The 23,849-nt window shown below is 42.5% G+C and overlaps 1 protein-coding gene across 1 annotated transcript in view; it reads right to left on the bottom strand.

Annotated features, from left to right (window-relative positions):
• Nucleotides 1-1,446: 1,446 nt before the first annotated feature.
• The window catches only part of LOC145401240 (uncharacterized), a 63,418-nt gene continuing 41,015 nt past the window's right edge, over nt 1,447-23,849 (bottom strand). The window contains exons 6-9 of the mRNA XM_080273573.1: nt 17,726-17,873; nt 12,428-12,528; nt 9,935-10,041; nt 1,447-8,398 (exon numbers count right to left, since the gene is read on the bottom strand). Of these exons, the coding sequence (XP_080129699.1) occupies nt 5,941-8,398; nt 9,935-10,041; nt 12,428-12,528; nt 17,726-17,873 (2,814 nt within the window). The 3' untranslated portion in view covers nt 1,447-5,940. The remainder of the gene's footprint in view (nt 8,399-9,934; nt 10,042-12,427; nt 12,529-17,725; nt 17,874-23,849) is intronic.

Genomic DNA, 23,849 nt, shown 5'->3' with positions numbered 1-23,849 from the left:
ACAGATGGGTGTCGTGAGTGTCGTTTGCTTCATATCCGAGCAACTGACTTTCAGTCTTCATGGAGAAAAAAGCAGGAGAGGCGTCAGTAAACTTTTGCCGCAATGTTGCATCTTTATCTCTTTTCTATCGCTACTTCAATGATCACTGTTCCTCTGAACTGTCTGCATGCATTCCTCCACTTCTACGACGGGCGCGTAGCACCCGTCTAGCAGCAAACTCACCCCTTTTCTGTCCAACTCTCTAATGCAAGAGTTAACCGTAACTCCCAGTCCTTCATTTATGCAACAGGTCAACTCTGGAACTGTCTCCCTCTGTCTGTATTTCCTGCTTCCTATGATCTCCAGTCTTTCAAACGCAGTGTGTCCAGGCAACTCGAAATGAATGGATCTTGAATTTGGCTCTCTCTTGTATTTTGTTTTTCTCTTGGAAGGAACAGTTTTGCGGGCTCATTGCCTTTGGTTCCTTCTTCCTCACATAAAAAAAAAAAAAAAAAATTTGGATTAAAGTTTGGATAAATTTGAAAGACGGTTATACGCTTGCACATTACTAATACCTGAAATTAGTCAATTATTTCCCATCTGGAATATTTGATACTGTTGACTGAGACGTCACACTGTTTACTGTAAGCTCGCATAGTGCTAACACATAAATCGATGGACACTGCACTTTAGATATCAGATGCATGGATACGGATTATGAAATCAGTACTGGCTAATGTACAAGGTTTGAACTCACGTGATTTTACAAGCACAGTGCATCTGTATATTTTCAGGTGATAAAATCAGAAAACATTTTAAAGTTACCAACCTAAGGCACCATGACACAAGATGGTAGTTCCAGCTTCTTAAGCCAGCATGAATTTCTGCTCAAAATGATGTACCTCAGAATGAGGGAATGCATAATGCGCGCACATACACAACTTGGTATATTTCAATTAGTTAAAACTTATGCCGCTGTGTTCTCCATGTATGACAGGCTGTTGAGGTTTGTGTCTACTAATGGTCCGTTCAAACCAATACCAGTACAGGTTAGGTTTCATATGTGTACAAATTATTGTCTGCGTAGATAAAGCTTCTCATTTTGAACCTCTGACACTCGTATCCTTTAATCAGAATAATTAATCACTTCTGTATAGTGTTGTTTTTTTCTTTTGTTCTTGTTACTGCCGAACAAATTTATCAAGCTTACAGAACTCAGACAGCAAATATGGATTTGTCTCCAACTCAAGAAGCAGTGGAATTATAAAATCTCCACTCCATTTTCACTGCGATACTTCTCCCTTAAACCGAATACAATCGTCTGGCTATAGCAGGGACAAAATAAACTTCATCGTTCTGAAGGAGTTAAGCTACAAATTATAAATCAAGCGTTCGCGTTCCCTCCTAGACACACATACTTTAGGTTCTACTAAGACACGATAGGATTTACTCGAATAAAACACTTGATCAGTTTTATAATAATATTTAATGTAACTTATATCACAGAAACAAACAATAAAATATTTACTAAATAGCAGGGAAAATGTATAAAGTTCATTTAACATTAAATTTCAAAATTTGAGCTTCATTGTAAGAGTCAAGCATGGGTGTCGTCGGGATAACATGAAGTACATCTTAATGGTACATCCATTAGTCATGCTGAACACTTTACACAAGAAAATAATACTGCTTGTATCTCCAAAGAATGTCATGACAACATTAAAAAATCCACGGGGTACAAAGATTCTTAAATCCAAAAACTTTAACATTTCCATAATCTAAAACATGGAAGAATCGAGTTCTAAAGCTCCGTATGAGACACGGGTGAGGGCTGGCGTGGCCCGTGTCGGTGCCGCGGCACGTGAGCAACTGGGCTTGAGGGGCCCGGGCCAGGGGAACTGTCGTCTGCTGCCCTCTGCTGGTCCTCGGCCGGGGCCGTAACCTAGTCACAGCACTAAGTACCTCATTACTCTATCTGTGACAACAGTCAAGAAATGGTCCTGTCGAATTACACTAGTAAAATTCCTTAAAATGCCTAAACATTACCACAAAACAGGATCACCACCAGTAGACACTGTAGTTAACTGTACTTCTGGCGGCAAGTTCGTTTATTTCTGCAAGGGGGAACTTACCTCTAAATATTTTGTTGTAATTTTCCGATAAACTTCAAAACTGATAATAGTAACTCATTTATAAAATTCTTGGGCAAATACCTCTGAAATGATAAAATTAACAGTATATTCCGCTTTAAGCTTTGAGGTTATGCTTTTGCATGAAGTTATAGTCTAACCGTTCTAATAAGTTTCACATCACACGTTTTAAATCGTTCTGATTTTTCTTAGAACTATGCTTCTCTCTTATCCTTATACACACATTGTTTTAGCTGTTATGAACACTTTTAGTGTCACGCTTCACCACCCAGCCCGGTACACAAATCATGCTAATCACAACAAGAAAAAAACATCAAAGATACCTAGTAACTTCACAACGAACATATTAGATCTCTCAAAATTGATAACAAAAACAGCTGAACATCGGTATGTAACACAGTAAATGATAAAACCTTCAATTTAATACCACACAAGGCCCAAATCTACCAGTTGTGTCATGATAATTTCTAAGTATTGAAATTTACCTGGTCTACACACTCGTCGCAGCTCACACGACCCGTTGCGAGTCTGAGGTGGCTCCGCTAGAACCACTAAACCTTCTAACACGAAAACTCACAAATATAATCTACTTAACGAAACTGGAAACTGGTGAGCTGGAAGCCACTTCAGAACTTACTAGCTATTTGTAATGTCGGAGTGCAAGTAACAGCAATGATGCATGACAGACCTTAAAAAAGCTTCCTATAATAGCACTGTTTGGTCACATGGAATCCCAACGAAGCCGTGTTATTATAATGGTAGTCTGCAGTGTGCTCTTTATTGCTTCTGTATCATAATGCCAGGAAAGATTAGTCTTGGTCCATGAGTTCAGGTAATAAAACTAAGTGTTTGACCAAATCTCCATTTCCATTTGTTGATTCAAATGTTAAGATTCCAAAATGACTGCGTCTTACTGAAATTTCTGAATGTAGCTTCCAAGGTTGGGGTGGGGATGAAGGGAAACTACAACCTCAGTCAAGTGGTGTAAACTTGAGGCAGATTCTTGCATCCATCCTCTTGGCATTTAGTTTTGCATGCACAGTACGAGTATGTGCTAAGGCATGTTTATCATGTTATTGTTACACCCTGTAACTCACCCATTATTGCCATGATGCTTCACGAGTACCCTAACCGAAATGAGTTGAATGATTTATCATATCAGCACTACATGCCAAGAGCATGACTACAATGACTTTATTATCTATTGCAAAATGAGCTGCAGGTTATATGGGAATGTCGCGAGTGGCCAGTTGACACCACTTCCCTTGAGGCGACACGAGGGAAGGAGGGGGAGGGGGAACACCGATGCAGGGACACTCATCACAACGGCCACAGAAGGGGATCACAGGGAGACACTTGCCAGGGGGCACCGCCACCCGGACCACTCCGGTCTCACACCAAGGGCAGAGCCAGTCGGCAGTTAATACTTCAGGACTGAACACACTATTGTCACACACAGCTGCGTGATGCTAATACTGATGCAGCACCATGATATATCGTTAAAATATACGTAACTTTAAAGTGCCTGCCATGATAACTCTTCCATGAGTATGAGGTGCAAGTGTTGAGGAAAATAATAACCAACTTGGTGCTCCCCTGCAACACCCAGCTCAGTATTGCTTGCTTTCTCTGCTGACCCACACATCAACCATTATATCACACTGAAATCTTGACGTTCATATCCGTGAACTTCTGCATCAATTTTTGACAGATAAAACTGAAAGACATAACTATTCTTCACAATCACAATTCCCTTCCCTGACACGTTCATCCATCTATTTTTAAAGCGAGCTGAGCAGGGTGTGTGGGAGGTTACATGGCACTAGTATGGAGTGGGTCGGGTGGCCTGTCCGGCTGACGCCTAGCCTGGTAATGGTGCACTGAGAGCCATCTTTTATTATTGCTTTGAATTCAGTCCCAATCCAGTAATTACACAAATACAAAGAATACACAAGTAATCCATTTTCACATGTAAAACAACTGCAACACCTTCAAATATCATCAACACGAACGATTCAGACACAGTAGCTAACAAGTGTTATCTAGAAACATTGGCACATTAGGTTCACATCGAGCTTTCCACTCTCCCTTTGTACATAATGATAAAGAAAATGACAGGCTGCCCTGGGAACACTAACCCCCGATCCCTGTAATATTCACGTACCAGAGTTCACTTCTCTAGAAATATACACAATTCACAGCTGAAGTAACTAGTAAAAGAAAATTAGAAAATTTGTAGCAGTAAAATATATTTCCATTCCAATCACTAACATCTTCATTTGATGCAACGGTCCCTAGTTGCTGTGAAGTGTGACGTGGCACTGGAGTCGAGCCTTGTACTATCGCACAAGAGTCAAGTCTTGTACCGTGGCACTGAAGTCGAATCTTGTACCGTGGTACTAGAGTCGAGTCATGTACCATTGCGCTCGAATCGAGTCTTGTACCATGGTATTAAGAAACGAGTCTTGCACCGTAGCAGTAGAGTCATGTGCCATGGCACTAGAGTCAGCTATTGCACCACGGCACAAGTGTCGAGTTTTGTGCCGTGGTACCAGAGTCAAGTCTTGTCCTGTGGTACTAGGGTCGAATCTTGTACCGTAGTACTAGAGTCGTGTCTCGTACCAAGGCACTGAAGTCGAATCTTGTACCGTGGCACTGAAGTAGATTCCAAAGTCTATTCTTGCACAACGGAACTGGAGTCGATGCTTGTACACTAGTACGAGATTCGATTCTTGCATCGTGGCACTGGAGTCACTGCCGGTATCACAACAATGTAGACGATTCTGGTGCTGACACTTGGGTGGTGAGGCAGGTGAGGCGGAGTGGCGGGAATGAGGTGCCACCGGGGTCGCCTCTTCTCACCACAAGCAGCCTCATTATACTGATGCTGCTCCTCACCACGCCCTCATCACCACTCCAGTACTCACGCTTCATTCCACATTGCATATATGTTGTATTTGCATATGTTATGGTTGAGTGCATAGGAGGAGTGTGTCACCAATTCAGTTTGTCCACTGCTCTGTGACCAACCTAGCCCTTATGGGTCATGCCTCTCAGATCACTAGAAAGAACTCCATAAAACAGCACTCCCTGAGTTGGAAGAGGCAATCATGTATACACGATTAAGTTGAGGGTCACAAAAGAGACGAGAGAGTACTGGAGACACAAGGGGAAGGAGTGACCCCAAACACAACGTACGAGTAAACTACAGGTCCTCCTACAGACACAACACTAGTTCATTCAGAAGCCGTAAAAAGACGATCAACTCACACTGGGCAGCCATTACACATTCTAGATAGACTGTTGCACAAAGAACAGCCCCACACAGTAAAAAAATGAGAGAACAGGGAAGACTCTGCTTGTCGCTGAGAGAAGGGAAGGAAGAGGAACCACAAATATAAGAGTATTACCCATAGCATATAAAAAAGCACAACTCTTCATTAGGAGTTAAATTCATATCACGGTCATCAGAACCTTTGAGTTATCAGCTGAATTGAGCTTATAGATTATGAAACTGTGTATTAAAACCACAAACGCCCACAGTAAATGACAGTACCTAAAAATAATTGAGTAAAAATGATCATTAGAACATTTGGCCTTCAGTGAGGTATACCCCAGTCGTTGTAACACGCTTGAAGGATTATACAGTATGCTGGTCCTGGTGGCCGCCACACCCGGTACACTACGAAGGCCTGTCATCGTTGGTACAGTACTAGGAACAGTGGGCAGAGGGAGTGGGGCGGGTGGGGGCGGCCGGGGTGAGGGAGTAGCCGCCGTCACACTGTGGGGGGGAGCAGGAGGGGAGCCGCGGTCAGTAGTACTGGTAGTGGTAAGAGGGGGGAGGGGACCCATGCCCGTGGTGGCGAGGGTAAGGGGAGGAGGGATACTGGGAATAGGGGGAAGATCTGTCCTTGCTCATTTGCGAGGTGGGGGTGAGGGGGGGACCCGGAGTGCCCGGCTGGAGGGGTACAGCGCCCCCCGTCACAAACAACTCGCCGTGGGTGTGGGTCGTGAAAGAAGGTGACAAGTCTGGTCTGGGTACTGGAGACATTTGACGTGAAGTTAATATGGGGGAGTGAGGGGCGGGGGCGACGATACGACTGATTGGGGGTAATGGGGGGTTATTGGAAGGTGAGAGGGGAGGGCTGCCAACCCCACCTCTATCCATTCCCAAATTTACAAGGGGTGACATCTGTCCGTGTGGGGACAGCTGGGAGTAAGGGGGCAACTGGGTGTGAGGCGATAGCTGAGTGTGGGGGGATAGCTGATTGTGCGGGGATAGCTGAGTGTGGGGGGATAGCTGGGTGTGAGGGGATAGCTGGTTTTGTGGGGATAACTGGTTGCTTGGTGACAGCTGATTGTGCGGAGAAAGTTGGGAATGAGGAGACATTCCACGGGCAGCAGGGTGGATATGACTTGGAGAATCAACTCGGTGAATGTCGGGGTCGTGACGTGGTAGGGTCAGGTCAAGGGAATGTCTGTCGTCTGGGTGACCATCTGCCACATAAACGGTGGTGCACACTGACCCTGGCCTGAGGGCATCACTGGTGTACGTGAGGGTACGACCCGTCACACTCAGGTCAACAGTGTGTGCTGGCACCCGCTCCAGCTCATACAGTTGTGCTCTGCCTGATTGGTGGCCAACTTCACCGTGGTACCGCTGCTGCAAACTGGCAAGATCCGCTGGTCGCAAAAATAGGTTTGCTCGGGACATGTCAACACACTGGTCTATGGGTACTGGTGAGCGTAAGCCATCAGTAGTCACCAGATAGGAGCGGAGAGCATCAGGTGTGGGGCTAGGTGACAGGTAGGGTGAACGAGGAGGCTCAGGGGAGCGGAGGGCAGGCAGGCTGCGGAAATCGTGGGGCTGTAGCTCCGGCAAAGACAGCTGATCCGTTAGGTGGTCATTCCGAGGAGACAATTGGCTCCCTTCACCCATGGGATCAAGTCCCATTGAAGCTTCGGAATCATCCAGGTGTGTAGGTAGACAGTGTTCATGACTGACTGGTGTCAACTCTGACTGGCGGTAATGCTTGTAGCTCATGTCAAGACCAACGCTAAGGGAGGAGGGCAGGGATACTGGAAGGCCCTGTGACACGGGCAGCTGGTCTAATACTTGTAAGGTTGGTTCAAGCCCTCCATTTGAACTCAGTGGGGTGGGTGGAGCCATAGGTGTCCCAGGATCCACTGGAGTGGCCGGGGTGGGTGGTGGCAAATCATCAGACTTCACAAGCGTGAGATTGTGCGCATGGTCAGAGTGGTGCTGCAAGTCATCACCCACAGAATTGGGAGGTAGTGGGTCGAGGGTGGCATGCAAGTTGTCATGTAGGTCATGGCTCAGTTGCTCATGAAGATCACGGCTGCCTATGGTTTCATGAACAACCATCACTTCTGGTAGATCTCGTGGGTCGTATTCCCGCTCTAAAGTGTATTCCAGATGGCCTCGTTCGTCGTCAGTGGAGCTGGTGTACTTGATGTGGGTGGCAAGAGCTGCCTCATGAGGGAGGATCTGTTCCATCGAGGTGACGACTGTAGTAGGAGGAAGGGGTGAGTACCGCCCACTGTACCCCAGCAGGCGGTCATGACTGCCTACAGGGCCACGCCCATCCATCTTCAGTGTCTGCTCAGCCACATTCAGTGCTGCCTCTACTAACAATGATGCATTAGATTCACGTCGGTATAATTTCTCCTCGCCGGTGCTTTCATCTTCTTTCTTTCTCTTTTGTATAAGTTCCTCCTCCAGCCTGTCATCGAAATCATAAACATCTCGAGCATCGTCACCATCATAGCTACGATCTTGCATATCCAGAGGATCACCGAGCCACTTGCGGGAACCTTTACTAACTAGACGAGTTGCAGATGTTGCATATTTTGTGACGTAACCATGTAGGGTGGCAGCAGGAGGCAGCTTGGCAGCAGCTGCAGCCAGGAGAAGGTCTGTGCGAGAGGAGGGTGGGGTGTCGCCTGAGCCTAGCGGGGCAAGAGAAGTGTCCTCGCTGTGAGAAGAGTTGTCAGGGATCGAGGGCTGACCAGAGGTGGTTGCTGATGTCTGCTGCTGGTTTAAGTTGTTTGAGTTCTGATTTGGCTGACTGGGTACCTTGCCCCTCCCTGGATCATTCACCAGTCCGCCCGAATACGAGTCAAAAGTGTAAGGAATGCAACGCTCAATTGTGGGCATACTTTCGCCCGTGTAGCCATGAACCTTCTTGTAGTGGAACTGCAGGCACTGCTTGGTTGTGAAAGCCGCGTTGCAACTGTTCTCGATACACCTGTCAACGATAACAAAAGCTCATAAAAAATACAATACTATGCATAATTGAGAAACATCATGTACTACAAGGCAAACAGAGCAGTATGTCATTCACACTTACACAATGATCGTTCTGTGTGAGGGCACTCTGAAACGCTGTCAAATAAATCGGTTAAGTAACAAGCACAATTCAGTGTACACTGAACTATTGAAAATCGCATTTATACCAGCATTGTGCGTAAATATAAAAAGGAAATATTTCCTTTGACACCTCTCACCTCTGCCTCTATTAGTTTCGCCTCTATATCAGTACAGGATCTTGTTGTAGTCCACTCCACATTCTGCCAATCGATTCCGTACTCTTTTACCAGTGCGTACAAACACACACACACACACACACACACACACACACACACACACACACACACACACACACACGTGTTCAGTAAAACCATAAATGTAGCTGAATATCCTTATCATCCGAGGCACGTGACGTACTTATTCTACAAATATTTTCTTATACACATTTCATACGGATGTGTGTGCATCTCGCAACTCACCAGTCGAGATATATCATTCACTACACTGATGGCCTGCCCCTTCCTGTGACCTCCTTCACAAGGGAATGCCGTGAACGGATGCTTTGTCTTTATATATCTCTAGTGTTTTCTTTAAGATTCTCCTTCCACTCCCAGCTCTTTCACCAACACATTTTCTCTATTCTTCACATTTAGCTCAAGGTTTTCCTCTTGCGGCACCATCAATTACCTTTCAAACACTCCTCGGCATTGTGCACATGTACAGTATGCTACAGATAGCCTATACCTGGGCCAGTAGCAGTGTGTAGCGGAGGTCTGGTAGGTGGTACACCTGGAAGTCTTGACGTATTTTCAAATGTATATTGGTGTCAATAACATAAATGATGGGGATGCTAATTACGAACCGAAATGATTATATAAAAGACATGCATGAAAGCTGGAAGATGTTGTCAGACTTCCATTATACACTGATGCTGTCCCTATTTCACGTATGGTAAATTGCACGTATCAGTCAAGATCTGCATAACAAGTTTATTTCCCCTCAGTAAAAAAATACCAGTACAATAAATTTCTTTTTTAATCCCTAACACAGCTACTCATACCATATACACCATACAGTCATACAGCAAGTAGAAGCAGAAGTGCCTTCACTGTTCTGAGTATGTCAAGTGCTAATTTTTATAACCTAGTCTGCATACTTGGAAAAACGAGAAAAAAAAAAAAAACTCGTAAAACAAGAACTACTGTACATATTACAGCTCAAATAAAATTACTCCCCCCCCCCATTCCGGACACATTTCCTTAATTTTTCCATGCTACCACCAGACGATTTTATTCAGCTTAAGGATAGTCTCCCTAGCAGAGAAAAGAATGAAGGTTCTATCTAGCCCATCCAGTTAGAAAAGCCTATCCTATATTGAATAAAATAGTCTGAAAGTAGTATGCGTAAACCAGTATATGCGTCATCGGACTGATGGGGTTAAAATGATAAGAATTAGAATTCACATCAGACTCACTTGAATGGTTTGACTCCAGAATGTGTGAGCATGTGGATCTTTAGGTTGCTCTTATTCTGGAACATCTTGCCGCACCGGTCGCACGTCGCCCCAGTGCCCAAGTCCTGCTGTAAGAGGGACGTGTTTGACTTTTCTCAAACAAAACAAGTTCGTGCGTCATTGGCCCGCATGTCTACTGATTAGACTCGACTTATTTTCTAAGAGGTACAACCAATGACAAAAAAGAATCCGAACTATTTCCGTCTTTATACATTGAAACATTGGATTCAAGAAAAATATCCAGTAACTTTTCATGTATATGCCTGCTGTTTAACTGATACACCATGCAGGAAGTATATAACATATGAAATAAACTACTGGTTCAGAAATATGTGCCTTAGGTGAAAACAAGGATTTCTATAATAACCAGTGGCGTAACTACGGGGGGGCCTCGGGAGGTCAGGGTCCCCACCATTCCGACCCTTGGTCCTCCATGGGCCCCCCGTTGGAAATTACATAACCTGTAAACTTAACTTGAATCTTTCAAAAATATATACATTTTTAACTCCCATTCTGTTAGGCGCCTAAGAGCACCAAGCAATGTTAATCTCTGACGCGAAAAATAACTGAAACTAAGTTAACACTTCAACAGAGTGGTCCCCCAGAACAGAACTTGGCTTCACCTTAGCCGCTCCCATTTATGGAGATCTTGCTACGTCACCGCGTGAAACCATCTTATCGAGTGTGCATCACAATCTGCACGATAGGACTTGGCAGGACGGTTGTTCTTAACACACTATCACTCCCATCTCTCAAACCAAATTTCCCATTTCTTGCACGACGTGGGCAACTCTTTACCCTCCTTCGGTATAAAAATCAGAAGAACAGGAAATACTATTTTCTGTCTACTCCCTATTGTCTCATATGATGGGTGAAGCTGCTCGCACCATACCTAAGGGGGCTCAAGTACCTACATCCCTATACCAAAGAAATGGGTTATGTATTTTAATGAGTCGTACTGATAATGAGCCAAACTAATATCAGCATCAGTGACTGACAGAAAATGTGAAACAAACATTTAATTATTTAAATGGAATTTAAGGAGGCAGGTGATACTATCAAATACTTATTTTTAATACTACACTCAACACCTGCAGCATGGGAACAGCCACTGTTCCGACCTAGTCCTACTCAGAATACATCACCACAAACAATAATATAACGACAATATTAAACTTACTGTACTTTAAGAGGTTTGTAAAACAAAAAATAAAAAGTCTTAAATCTTGATCTCAAAAATTCTTATTCTTCCCCTATCTTTTCTCAATATTATTTTCCATAACACAGAGAACAACACATCCCTGCATCATAAACCATGGGTAAGCTACCTGTCCTGAACATATTAGGTTCCCAATGTAAGGCCTTTTCTTCTTCTGACGGGTGGTGGTGGTGGTGATGAGTCTAGCGCGAGATGATGATGCGATGCTAGGGTGGATAATGAGTATGGTGACGGTAGTATATGTGATGGATTGGGGGAAGTGTGGTAAAGGCCAGTGGTGGGGTACATGTGTGATGAATGAGGAAGGGGTTGTGAATAAATGTGGTGAGAGGAGGATGTGAATGAGCGAGAGTGGTGAATGAGTGCGGTGGTGGGGGTGGTGAATAAGTGTGGTGGTGGGGGTGGTGAATGAGTGTGGTGGTAGGGATGGTGAATGAGTGTGGTGGTGGAGGGCGGTGCATGAGTGTGGTGGTGGGGGTGGTGAATGAGTGTAGTGGTGGGGTTGATGAATGAGTGTGGTGGTGAGGGTGGCAAATAAGAGGTGAGGGTGGAGGGTGTACTGGTGAACAAGAAAGGGATGGGGATTATAAGTGTTAAAGTGAATGTACTAGAGAGAGAAGTGGTGATAATGGTGACTATGGTATTAAGTGGCAGCGGGACGGAATAAGTATAGTGAATAAATATGATTGGGATGGACAGTGTGATGATGAGAAAAGAGAGCTGGAGAAGGAGGAGAGTGTGTTGGTAAATGATGGTGTAGGTGAGATGGGTGGTTTTATGAAAAATACCAGTGACTGACGATCATTCTTGGAAAGCCTTTCATTATTTCATTTGCTCGGCGTTCATTCCCAATTAAAGAGTGCAATCAGCAATGATGCTGAGAGTCCAGACATGTTCTGTCTTCGTCACATACTTTTAAAATTTTCGTAAAAAAACCTGGGGCTTGTCTTTCCCTTTGAGACTTTAAAAGGCCGTAAGTATAATTCAGACCTCAAAGGGGGAGGGAAGCACCTAATTTTTAATGGACATTATGGAATTCCTTTGGTTATTAAATGTCAACGCCTGCATCCTTCATTACAGACTGTAGCTACCAGCTATTTTCGTCACGTCCTTCAAAAATTTATTGTCAGAAACTGGTGAATCGCTTTCTCTTTTACGAATGTATGTCACGCATAAAGGCACCGGCGGTAGCTGTGGCATTAAGCATAATACAGGGGAAAACAGAGTAGACTAACCTTATGATGCACCTCCTTCAAGTGCCTCTGCAGTGCCGCTCTGGAGCCCAACACCTTGAAGCACAACTTGCACTGGAACTCTCGCAGCACCTCCGCCATGTCTGCCACCAGAGACCCTAATTCTTACTTTCTGACTCTTACTTTATTTCAATCTTTCATTCTCCTAATCTTCTAAGTCTTACTTTCCTAATCTTACTTTCACTCTCCCATCCTTCTTCTCTTTTTCTCTAACACTACTTCTTCTGCCTTCCTTTTACATTATCCTACTCTCTGTTTCATTCTTTATTTTCACATTCTATCAGAGTGTAAAACCAATGACTCATATCACCTAACACTTAATCTTATTTAATCGTATTCTCACGCTTTCTCTGTTTCCAACTCCAGCAATATCTTCCACACTTTTTTAGTTATTCTTACCCACTATTGCTTTTCTCCTCTTTCTTTCCTTACCCTTACACTGTTACCTCTTTCTCGTGATCTTCCTACCTTTCACCATTTCTTACTTTTTTCACTCTTTCACCTTCAACATTCTAGCCCTTTTTCACGTTTTCTCTCTTATATTTTTTCACTTTCTTTAACCTAACTCTATTTTCTTTCTTTTACTTTCCATTACTTTACCGCCATACTCTTACTATAATTTCTGCTATCTCTAACACTCTCTTATTTCTTCTTATTGTCTCTTCTACATTCTTTTACAATGTCTCTAATCTTTCTTTCTGTCTCCTAATCACATTCTTTCACTCTGTCTTTCTCTGACTCTGTTACTCTTTTTCACCTTCTCACTGTCTTTTTTGCTCTTTTTCTTACTTTCTCCTTCTCTCCAATTTCCTCTTACTCTTCCAAACCCTAAAAACATCTCTGACAAATGCCACTTAATACTTCAGTCTCACTTTCTCTTATTTTGCCTCATCACTCCCTTGCTTTCACATTATTTTATTCTCCCACTGCCGGTCCTACATTCACACTTTTTTCTTACTCTCTCTTACTATCTGAAATTCTCTTACTCTCTACATATAGCTCAAAATTTCTCTTTCGCTTTCACACACTCTCTCAATATCGCCCGTTCTAAATTTTTCTTACTGTATCACTTTCACTCTCGATAACATTTTTTTTGTCTATCACTTTACATTTTTCTCACCAAACTCGTTACCTTCTATACTTCTCTCTAAATTTCTCTTCCACTCTAAGTTTCTCACCCTAGTATCTGCTTATCTTCTTCTCTTTTACTATCATATTGTCTCTGTACTAATTTTTTCCCCTCTAAGTTAATGATTATCAGCTGGAAGTGGTCAGAGTAAACTAAAACATGTCATCTCACTCCAGGTATTACACTTTGAATTAATCTAAACCTTTTATTATCGGTTCATATAGCACCATTCGGCTTCTCTAAACACACACAACCATTCAACCTCTAACCACCTTGGGTATATTTTCACTGACTCACAGCTTATCGTGGCATATTACCTTTCAACCGCTTACCCCCCACTGACTCCTGTATCATACTTGAACATACTTCCACCAAGACGCACCTTCATTCAACTCTTACTCTCATGGGCATAATTACGTTCACTGACAAATTAGGGTACACCATCAATAAACATCATACTACCTTTGGGCATAGTTTCACTGGCACTTGTATTAGGCTGGGGCAAACAAATATGCCACTATTTCAACTTGTTACCGTCACTGCCTCCTTTATCAAACTTAGGCATAATTCTACAAAGACAACATACCAACATTCACACAGCCAACAATAAGCATACATTCTTCCTTCAGGGCACACCACAACTGACCCCTTAGTTGATTGAGCATACTACCTCTCACCACCACCAAAATGAGGCATACAAACTGGGGTAGCATTAATAGCAATGTTAAATCGGCCTGAAACAGACTGATTATTAAGGTATCAATGGTGGAATAGCTGAAAAAAAAAAAGTTGCTTTATGTTAGCTACTAGAAATGTGTGTGTGTGTGTGTGTGTGTGTGTGTGTGTGTGTGGATAAAGGTGTGTACTGGTAACGATAAAAGTCAATGTTTGTGCTGATGAAGATTTATGAGAACTAGGCTAAAATGCTATGTAATTAGTGACACAAACTCTAACAAAATACTTATACACACTAACCTTGAGAACAACCTAATATTTATGATCATGACCTTGAAACAGAACCTACCATATGCTCCCGTGATTAAAACCCTCCACGGACGCCTTTCATCAATTCACTCTTGTTACATCCAGACGATTTTCTTCTATAGGTGACTTTGGGTTATGGGGTTTCAGTCTTCATTAATCCCTTCATTATTACTACACAACACACCTCTAATTATAATCGTCTGGGAATAAGATGAGAGGCGTCATGGTACAGGAAGCGATAACAAACTGCAAGTGGATTTCTGAACATTATCCCCTTCATAAAGATTAGTTACCCCTTTTTAATTAATGCTACAGACGTGACTGATCAGCAGAGGAAATACCGACTCACAGTGAAGGTGATGCAGGCAGTCCCCATTAACTTCTCCATTATAAAAAGTCTCCTCTCAGCCGCAGAAAATAATACGTCCTTACCAATCATAAAAGTCCTTTGTGATATTAACCCCTTAACTCCGATAACGTATTTTGCGCTTTATTCTTGCTGCCTGACGATTTTATTCAGCTTACTGGAGACCTCTTATGGCAGAGAGGTAAATAAACTATACATCCATCCTCCACAGGTCGAAAAGTAAACCCTAAGAAAATAAAAGTCAAAAGATAGCAAGAATAAACAGAATAATATGTCATTGGCTTGAAGAAGTTGACCCCATTATTACGAGCATGTCCTCCACAAATCGAAAACAAAAACCTTTAATCAGTTGAGGAAATTCGCCCGGAGATAGCTTGAATATGGGGAAAAAAAAGATATCCTCAGTCTGAAGGGTTTAACCACTTCACTCAGAGGACGTGTTTTTTTTATTTCACTCCAGTTACTTTCAAAGGCTTTGACTCAGATTCCGAGTGAGTTTTTGAATTGGAGGAGTTATATATAGACTTCATTTGCACCTTCAGTAAGAGGCGTTTCCCAAGCTGAACAAAATCATCTTGGAGCAACCATAAAAAAAAAATAGCGTCACGGATTCAAGGGGTTAAAAGGGAATGAGGGGTTGGTTGGTATCCTGAAGCCACAAGGCGACGCCCGACGCACCGCCACACATGCGTCCAAACTGGTAGCCTTAGGGTCACTGGCATATCAGATTTCGTAGTGCCTCTTCCTTAGCGACTTATTTTCCATCTTAGGCCTTAGTGCTTCTTGCTTAGCGACAACCTTTCCATTTTATGCCTTACTTTCTCTTTCGTTATGTCTATGTGCTTAATACTGGCCAGCTTGCATCGCCAGTACATGAGATGATTCTTTAGGCGAGATGAATCAAATAAATCGCTGAGGAAATGACTTTACGATATCTCCGCAGCCAACTAACCCGAGTCCTTGTTATCTCAATTACTCACCTGTGATTCATTTAACGTTTAGCTGAAGACTGTCACCTGAATGTCTTATGAATCAAAGACTAGGGGACTGGGAAAGGACTAAGGCTGTGGGTCATCCTTAAAGAGTCACCACTGATATCTTCGTAATTTAATCCTTTTGCAGCTAGGGAGGCATTTGGGCATCCTTTTGTTTTTAGTCTCATAACTGGCACATTTTCAACAGAGAAGTTCTATGAGACAAAGAATTAATGTTGTGCACTATATTAATCTTCTGACTCTTAGTGTCCCTCAGGTGAACATACATGTCTGGTGTTAGTCCGGATTGTAAACGTAAATGCGTCCATAGCAACGCAAGGATTAACTAGCTAACTCCCACAACAATGCTATCATTAACTGCAACTGAGATATATTTTCACACAAAACATGATCATCACTCCCTGTAACCTTCGCTGTTGTGTCTCATATAGAAACACACATATCTTTTCGAGTTATTTACCTATTTCTTTATTTTTGAAGTCCAAAATATACGGCAGTGCGAAAAACAACAAACAATTGGTATTCGCATCAGAGGTATGTAGGAATTTATGTAGATCTGTGTATGAAATTCTCACAAAAAACGGAATTTAAGTGAACATAGTAGTGCAGCTGGCAGGATCAAGGAAACCGTCTCATTTTTTATTCATCTACTCAGGACTGGCTGGCACTGCACTTTGGTTTGGTATACAAATGTGTACGTGACAGCTATGAGGGGAACTGTACAGCTGTTGTGCTATAAACTAATAAACTAAAGAAAATACTTGCTTTTACAGTCTGATGACGCCTATTACTATTTTGCTCTTTGTACAACTAGACAATTTTAATTTTATGCTGCTAATGGAAGAGTTAGTGAAGACTGTTAATAACCTCTTCACTACAAAGGCTTCTCCTAAACTGCACATAATTATTCTGGGTTTGCGGGAGTAATATAAAAAAGACGTCATCATACTGATATAGCTAACACTCATTTAACATCAAACTTCAACAAATATTACTCAGATTTTATTCCAGGTACCGGTTTCTGTTCCCATCTGTCCGTTGGCGCTACTGTGTGTGTCTCTTACTGAATATTTATAATTTGCTTAGATCAACATTTTGATTAGTGCAATTACTGCGTCTGTTCATTTCTTGCTAGCACTATACTGTATTTAAAAACACAGAGTAATTTAGTCCTTGTTTTTCCTGAAACTGAACTTTTGGTGAACAAGTTTCTCAAGGCACAGGTGTAGAAGGACAGGCGGGCGTCAGTGAGTGGGAGGGACGCGCCGCCATGGACAGCCCGCCACCAGCCTCACCTGACACCTGATGCACCTGATACCTGACACACCTGACCACTGGCACGGTTGACACTTGACACACTTGGCACCTGGCAGAGCTAACGTGAGGTGGTCGGACTCAACCCAATGTCTGTACTGCTGATGGCTGTCTATAATGCCGGGTGGGGGGGGGGGGGACCTGCCACCACCACTTTAATATGCTTATTCAGTGTTAATATTGATTTTAATTAAAAAAAAAAAAGGAACTGAAATGTCTGAATTATCTAGAATACAGAATAATTTTCAGGTGCAAAAAAGACGAAAAAAAATCTATGTGGTCTCATATGTAGATTAAAAAACTCATTCCAAAACATGATCAGTTTTAATCATGCATTCCAACTTGTGGTAGGTTCTGAAATGGAAATACATTTATAAATAATTTAAGTTGTGCCCAGACAAGTGCTATTTGCTTTAAAAAATACAAATAACTGAAATAATGATGGGGCTGCAAGTGGTGTGTGAGTGAGGGGAGGCGGGTGCTAGACTCACCTGCGTGCATGCGCTTCTGGTGCGAGCGCAGGTGTTGGGGCTGACAGAACTTCTTGCCGCAGTAGTCACACAGGGGGAAGACGCGGGCTGGGTTGCGGCCGCAGGAGTACGTCACGTGCATGTCCAGCGAGTGAAGTCGCAAGAAGAACTGCCCTCCGCAAGCAAACACACATAGCATTCACACACAGGGTACACGTAAACACAAGTACCCCCGGGATGTATTAAGTCACACACACACACACACACACACACACACACACACACACACACACACACACACACACACACACACACGTGAGAGAAGAAAAAGAGAGACCGTCACCAAGATGAAAGTGGGTACCGTATGGAAGGGCGTGGCCACCTAGCACCCCGGGCCAGGTGGTCACGCCCCTCCAGACGCTCCTGCTAGACCAGGTCTCAGTGGGGCGGCCAGGGCGGGCCACTCTCCTCTCCTGTGTTCACCACACATACTACTACACCTCCAGTCCAACGTCTTCACCATTAACATAGACACCAACAATATTCAGTGCTGAGGTATGAGTCTGGATGACATCCAGCCTCTGGAAAACTGAGATGAAAGAAATTACAAAGTGTGAATTGAGGAAATGGTACAAGAGGGTTCGGAACCTGATTGGAAGAGTTTAATGGCGTACTGTATGACGGATAGTGAGGGAGTACAAAGCTGTCAAAACAGGTGTTTATTACACTTCCTGTTAACTACATACACTATGAGGAAAATGCCTATAGTGACCTGGGGTAAAATATATCGGTCGTTTCTCCGACTGGGGCAGGATGTAAGGGATCGTGACTAAGATGACATGGCGCGCCACCTGGCGACAGGGAAGAATCATCAGGGCTGGTTGGAGCTGCAGGGGCTCCCAGCTGTGACAGGATCGGTTATGGCTGAATTTTTTGCTACACGAGACCAAGTATATGAAGTTACGTTAACTGAACAAGATATATTCTAATCTGGTAAAATACACTACATGTTTAAAATATCCAGTAAAATAAAATCGATTACACTGTTCCCTCACTGATATGGCTTGTCAGTATTTCCACGTAACATTCCAGTGATTTCCAGTGAAGTGATCGGTCATGGCTCATCGCTCGGACTCCCGAAGAGTTGTACTCCTAGTGACAGTGGAGACTTTGTGGCACTTACTTCTCAGTGATATATTTTGCATTTTACATCTTAATATTCTCTTGCATGTTAATTATATTTTGTTAATACTGGAAGATATAATGGAAAAAATAAATCGCAGAGGAAAAGACGTCACGAAATCTCCAGAATCAACAGGAATACAGCCGTGCCACACGTCTGACCGGGATCAACATCGGCCACAATAATCCTGGTTAACAAGACAGGCTTTCATATGTAGGTTCATGTTCCTCAGTTAGTCTGATTTATGCACGTCAGGTCTGCGTTTATTTCAAGAGATATAATCGGGCCTGGACAAATAAAACCTAGGGACACTCTCGTACAACACAGGAAAAAAAGTTTAATGGTTATAATATTGCTGAAAATTCTCACGCGTCCAACTGAATATTGTTCAGGTACTTATGGTGTGTGTGTGTGTGTGTGTGTGTGTGTGTGTGTGTGTGTGTGTGTGTGTGTGTGTGTGTGTGTGTGTGTGTGTGTGTGTGTGTGTGTGTGTGTGTGTGTGTGTGTGTGTGTGTGTGTGTGTGTGTGTGTGTGTGTGTGTGTGTGTGTGTGTGTGTGGTCCTTCATTCTCACAAAAAACTAGAACACTCAGAGCACTATGCAATCTCGTAAAATAAAAAAAAGAATCTAAACACAATTCTCTGTTGTATTGTAACACATGTTATCTGTTTCAGCACTAATTGCTGGGCACTATACACGAATGTAATGACAATATCAGATCTCTCGCATTCAAACGTACTAACCATTTCGAAATGAGAAGCCTTATTCTGCTCATTCCCACAGGTATCGTGCCAACATGTTCAAGAATTCTTTGAAGTGGGTGAATGACTGACCGTGATAATGAAAAAAAACACTCTTCAGCTGATTATCAAAACCAGACATCAGAAACACACGCACACAATCACACACAACGGACATGTTCACATTCATATACACGGCCATATAACTGCATGCACATAGGGCCACTGCTTCCCGATACTCATCACTACACCCTGGTGGACATAAACCATCGCTGGAAGTATGTGATGAAACTACCTCGACCTTGCTAATGATAACTTTCTCGACTTCAATGACCTTCAGGACATCGCCAATAACTTAAAACGAGTGGACTGCTGCCACGGAGAGGAAGTGGGCTCAGAAAACACAGAGACGCCACACCCGAACTTTGACCTCGACCTTTGACTGCTCTGCAACAAAACTTATTCGCTTCTATCGATCTCCACTAACTATATATGAGCCAAGTTTGATACATACAGGATGAGGATTTATTATTATTATTCGTTTTTTCGCACCCTGAACTTTGGTCTCTACTGATGACCGTCATCTTTAATCGACCTGAACCAAAATTTGATAAATTTTCCCAACATCCACATGCAATGTATGTCCTGACTTTTATCCACATCAGAAGAAAGGGTTCTTAGAGAGCACAACCTTGCCGTGACCGATATCTGACCTTGACCAGTGTCCTTGATCTCTGATATGCATCAAAATCGAATGACTTCTCCTATACACACAGCAAGCATGTGCAAGTCTGATCCAAATCGATTTAGGTAATCATGACATTTTCATTTTCCACACCCTGAATTTAGACGATGATCTGTGACTTTGACCACTGATCGATCTCCATCTAAATTAAATCACTTCTTCCTAGCAACCAAGACCCTCACACAAAGTATTTACTGATTTTCATCCTAGTAAGACCAGGCATGCACTAGATATTTTGTTAACACAAATACAAACATACATTCACACACACGCACATACATAAATACACAGAAATCAACTCACTCACTACAACTTTGTGTGTGTGTGTGTGTGTGTGTGTGTGTGTGTGTGTGTGTGTGTGTGTGTGTGTGTGTGTGTGTGTGTGTGTGTGTGTGTGTGTGTGTGTGTGTGTGTGTGTGTGTGTGTGTGTGTGTGTGTGTCCGACTCTGGGCATGGGTTTCACAGCCTGCTATCAAGGCCCAGCAGTCCTCCTACATACCATACAGCTGTGCCTTCGGTGTTGCTAATAATGCCAAATAGTGAGGAAGTATCCTTAGGAAGAAAAAAACTATTCACATCCCTGGGTATGATACGCTTCGAAATGACCACTAACCCCATCTTCATTTAGTAGGGATGATACTTCTGAATATTTGACTTCTATGTCGCACTGTATCGATCAACAAAAGTGCAGACAGTTTGTTTGAAACATCAGCCTGAGCGTCCCAAAACTACTGGCCTCCTGACATGTCGTCCTTCATACAGATCGAGTCTCAAGATTCTTCGCGTCACCACAGACGACGGTTTAGGTTTCAACATCCACACCAGTAAATTCAACACATCTTACTCACACTGTCTTTAACTCCTCTACTTGCAAAAATCATTCGGTATCCCATCGATCTCTTCTACCTTGGCTCACCTATGCTCTCCCAGTCTGGTCATCTTTCCTCATAACTATGCAAAAAAAAATCAGCTAGAAAAATTGCGATGAGAGCACAGAGTACAGGGAAACACCACCTTCACCTATCCTTTCACTCCACATTGACACTCATATACCCCAATCCACAGTCTCTCCTGCCAATCCGAGCCGAACAGACAGATAAGAAAAACTCAATACTTCAAATTGTAATTATAACAAACCAGTAAACACGTGCACAAACAATCAACAAGTCAGTCTGGCATCTTATACTGTCTTCCCCACCACCTTACTGTGGACTCACCCTCATTTTCACCCTCCACTGGCATTCGACTCGCATTTGGATCTCTTCACACTGAGGTCGGAATCGAACAAATTCTGGCTTAAATTGCCTGATCGTGCAGGTCAGAATACAGACATGGAAGAACGTCCCGTATTACTAGGCAACTTTCTGGGCATTACTGTGAAATAGATTGCCTGGGACGTGGTCCAGTGAACGGGGTGCTCTACTTCCAAATGTTTCCCTGATCTACACAATCAGACAGTTTGCACATGAATGAAGGATAATTAACCTTTAATGGCGTAGGGAAAGGCGAACCCCGAATGTTTTACGACTGTCTGAAATTGTCGGACAGTTACTCTCGTAGTGATCATTAGTTAGCAGGATACAGGGTTACAGGCACCATCTGATTAACACCATCAGTCTGGTAACTTTTTGTAAAATATATTCTTGTTTAGCTTTAGAGGGTGTCTTAAACCTGAGATTAAGCACCCCTTTCATATATACATCTATCTATCTATCTGTATATACATACATATATATATATATATATATATATATATATATATACATACATATATATATATATATATATATATATATATATATACACTCCTGGCCCTGCTTCGCCGTGACACTTTCCGCAGTTCCTGGATTCATGGATCACTACTATCAGAAGTGCTAAAATTTACCATTATCCGCCTATATCAGACTGCCATTTTTTTTTTTTTTTTTTTTTTTTTTTTGCATAGCTAGAAGGAAAACTGCCATGGTTTTACGATTATCAGAGCCTTAAAACACACTTCAAAGGATCCTTAACAGCTGTTGCTTTTGGAGTTTGTTAACATCTGTTACCATTTTTGCGTGAAGTTCCTCACAAAGTCACACAATAGACAGGCAAACACACACACACACACACACACACACACACACACACACACACACACACACACACACACACACTCTCTCTCTCTCTCTAAATGTTACCACGACGGGCTGCGAAAAGTGAATTTTCATATACATTTCATATACGTTCTTTCCATATATTACCTTCTGTTTTGTCGTAATTATGGTTGCTTTACATTTACTGTTGCTGTAGTTACTTTCCTTTACTAACTATTGGTATACGCTTTGTACTCAATATCCAAACACTACATTATTATCTGATATGCTGAACTAAAACGCTCGTTAATGCTTCTTGTTCCTTATATTTCCTCATCACTCACGTATTATTACAACAACTATAAACTCGGCTTTCCTCTATACCTGATACGTAGACTGCTTTATTCGTACTTCCTTTACAAACTGTTACGTTTTTATGCCTCTCACCAAAACCTAATAGTCTTGTAGGACGAAAATATTGAAATGTAGACAACCATGTTCCAAACCTTATGTTCTATCTATAGCATAAATTTTCTCCAACTATCTGTATAACTCTCTTTCCTCTGTCTTATTCTGTGAGAGGTGGCTTCCATCAAAGGACCTCCATGTATTTGTCCCTACTCAGTAACGCCTCTTCTTCCCACGACACACCACTCCCTCAGAATACCTGCCTAGTCTCATTTGGGATGGCGGACTTCATAGTACTTCTTCCTTAATCATTTATTTTGCTTCCTACAGTTTAACTTTGCGCTATACATTACTTATACAGCATTAATATCGATTCAGTTGACAACAGCACACAAGATGATATTAACCCATCAGATCCAAGGACTCTTTTTTTTTTTTTTATTACTGTTATCTGATTCATTACTTTTTGACATTTTTTAAGCAACGGGGAAATATTTCGTAGCAAAATGATTTATGGAGCACCTTTCTAGCCTCTTCGTTGCCAGATGTTCTCCTTAGCAGCACAAAGTCGTTTAAAGCTGACAAAAATAAGATGCGGAAGATGTCTTAGTTCTTAGGAGTGGAAGTGTTAAGTTGAAAGAGGTAAAATTAAATGCAAAGGAAGAAGTGTATGAACTCTCCTACCGGAATACCGAGATATTTGTTATTCTTTTGCTCTTTCTTATGGATGTTCTGCTCTAATTTTGTTTTTATACAAATGCATGTACATGAAATAAAATCACTGCCTAAACTCCAACACCCAATACTGGGGCTGACGAGTTCCAGTGGGGGTAAGGTGAAGAAGAGAGAGAGAGAGAGAGAGAGAGAGAGAGAGGTGCAAGCATAACAACTACTGCCTCAGCTATCTTCTGTTTTTCTCCGTCCATCTCTTCTATGATGTTTCTCCTTTGTACTCCGTCCTTCCTTCCACTGTAACACACTATCCACAAGTGAC

The sequence above is a fragment of the Coenobita brevimanus genome, chromosome 55 (assembly GCF_032717465.1).
Source record: "Coenobita brevimanus isolate Jiangsu-jjx chromosome 55, ASM3271746v2, whole genome shotgun sequence".
In the NCBI taxonomy this organism is placed as follows: domain Eukaryota; kingdom Metazoa; phylum Arthropoda; class Malacostraca; order Decapoda; family Coenobitidae; genus Coenobita; species Coenobita brevimanus.
Note: the sequence above shows the minus strand (reverse complement) of the source record. Positions and strands in the feature narration are given on the sequence as shown.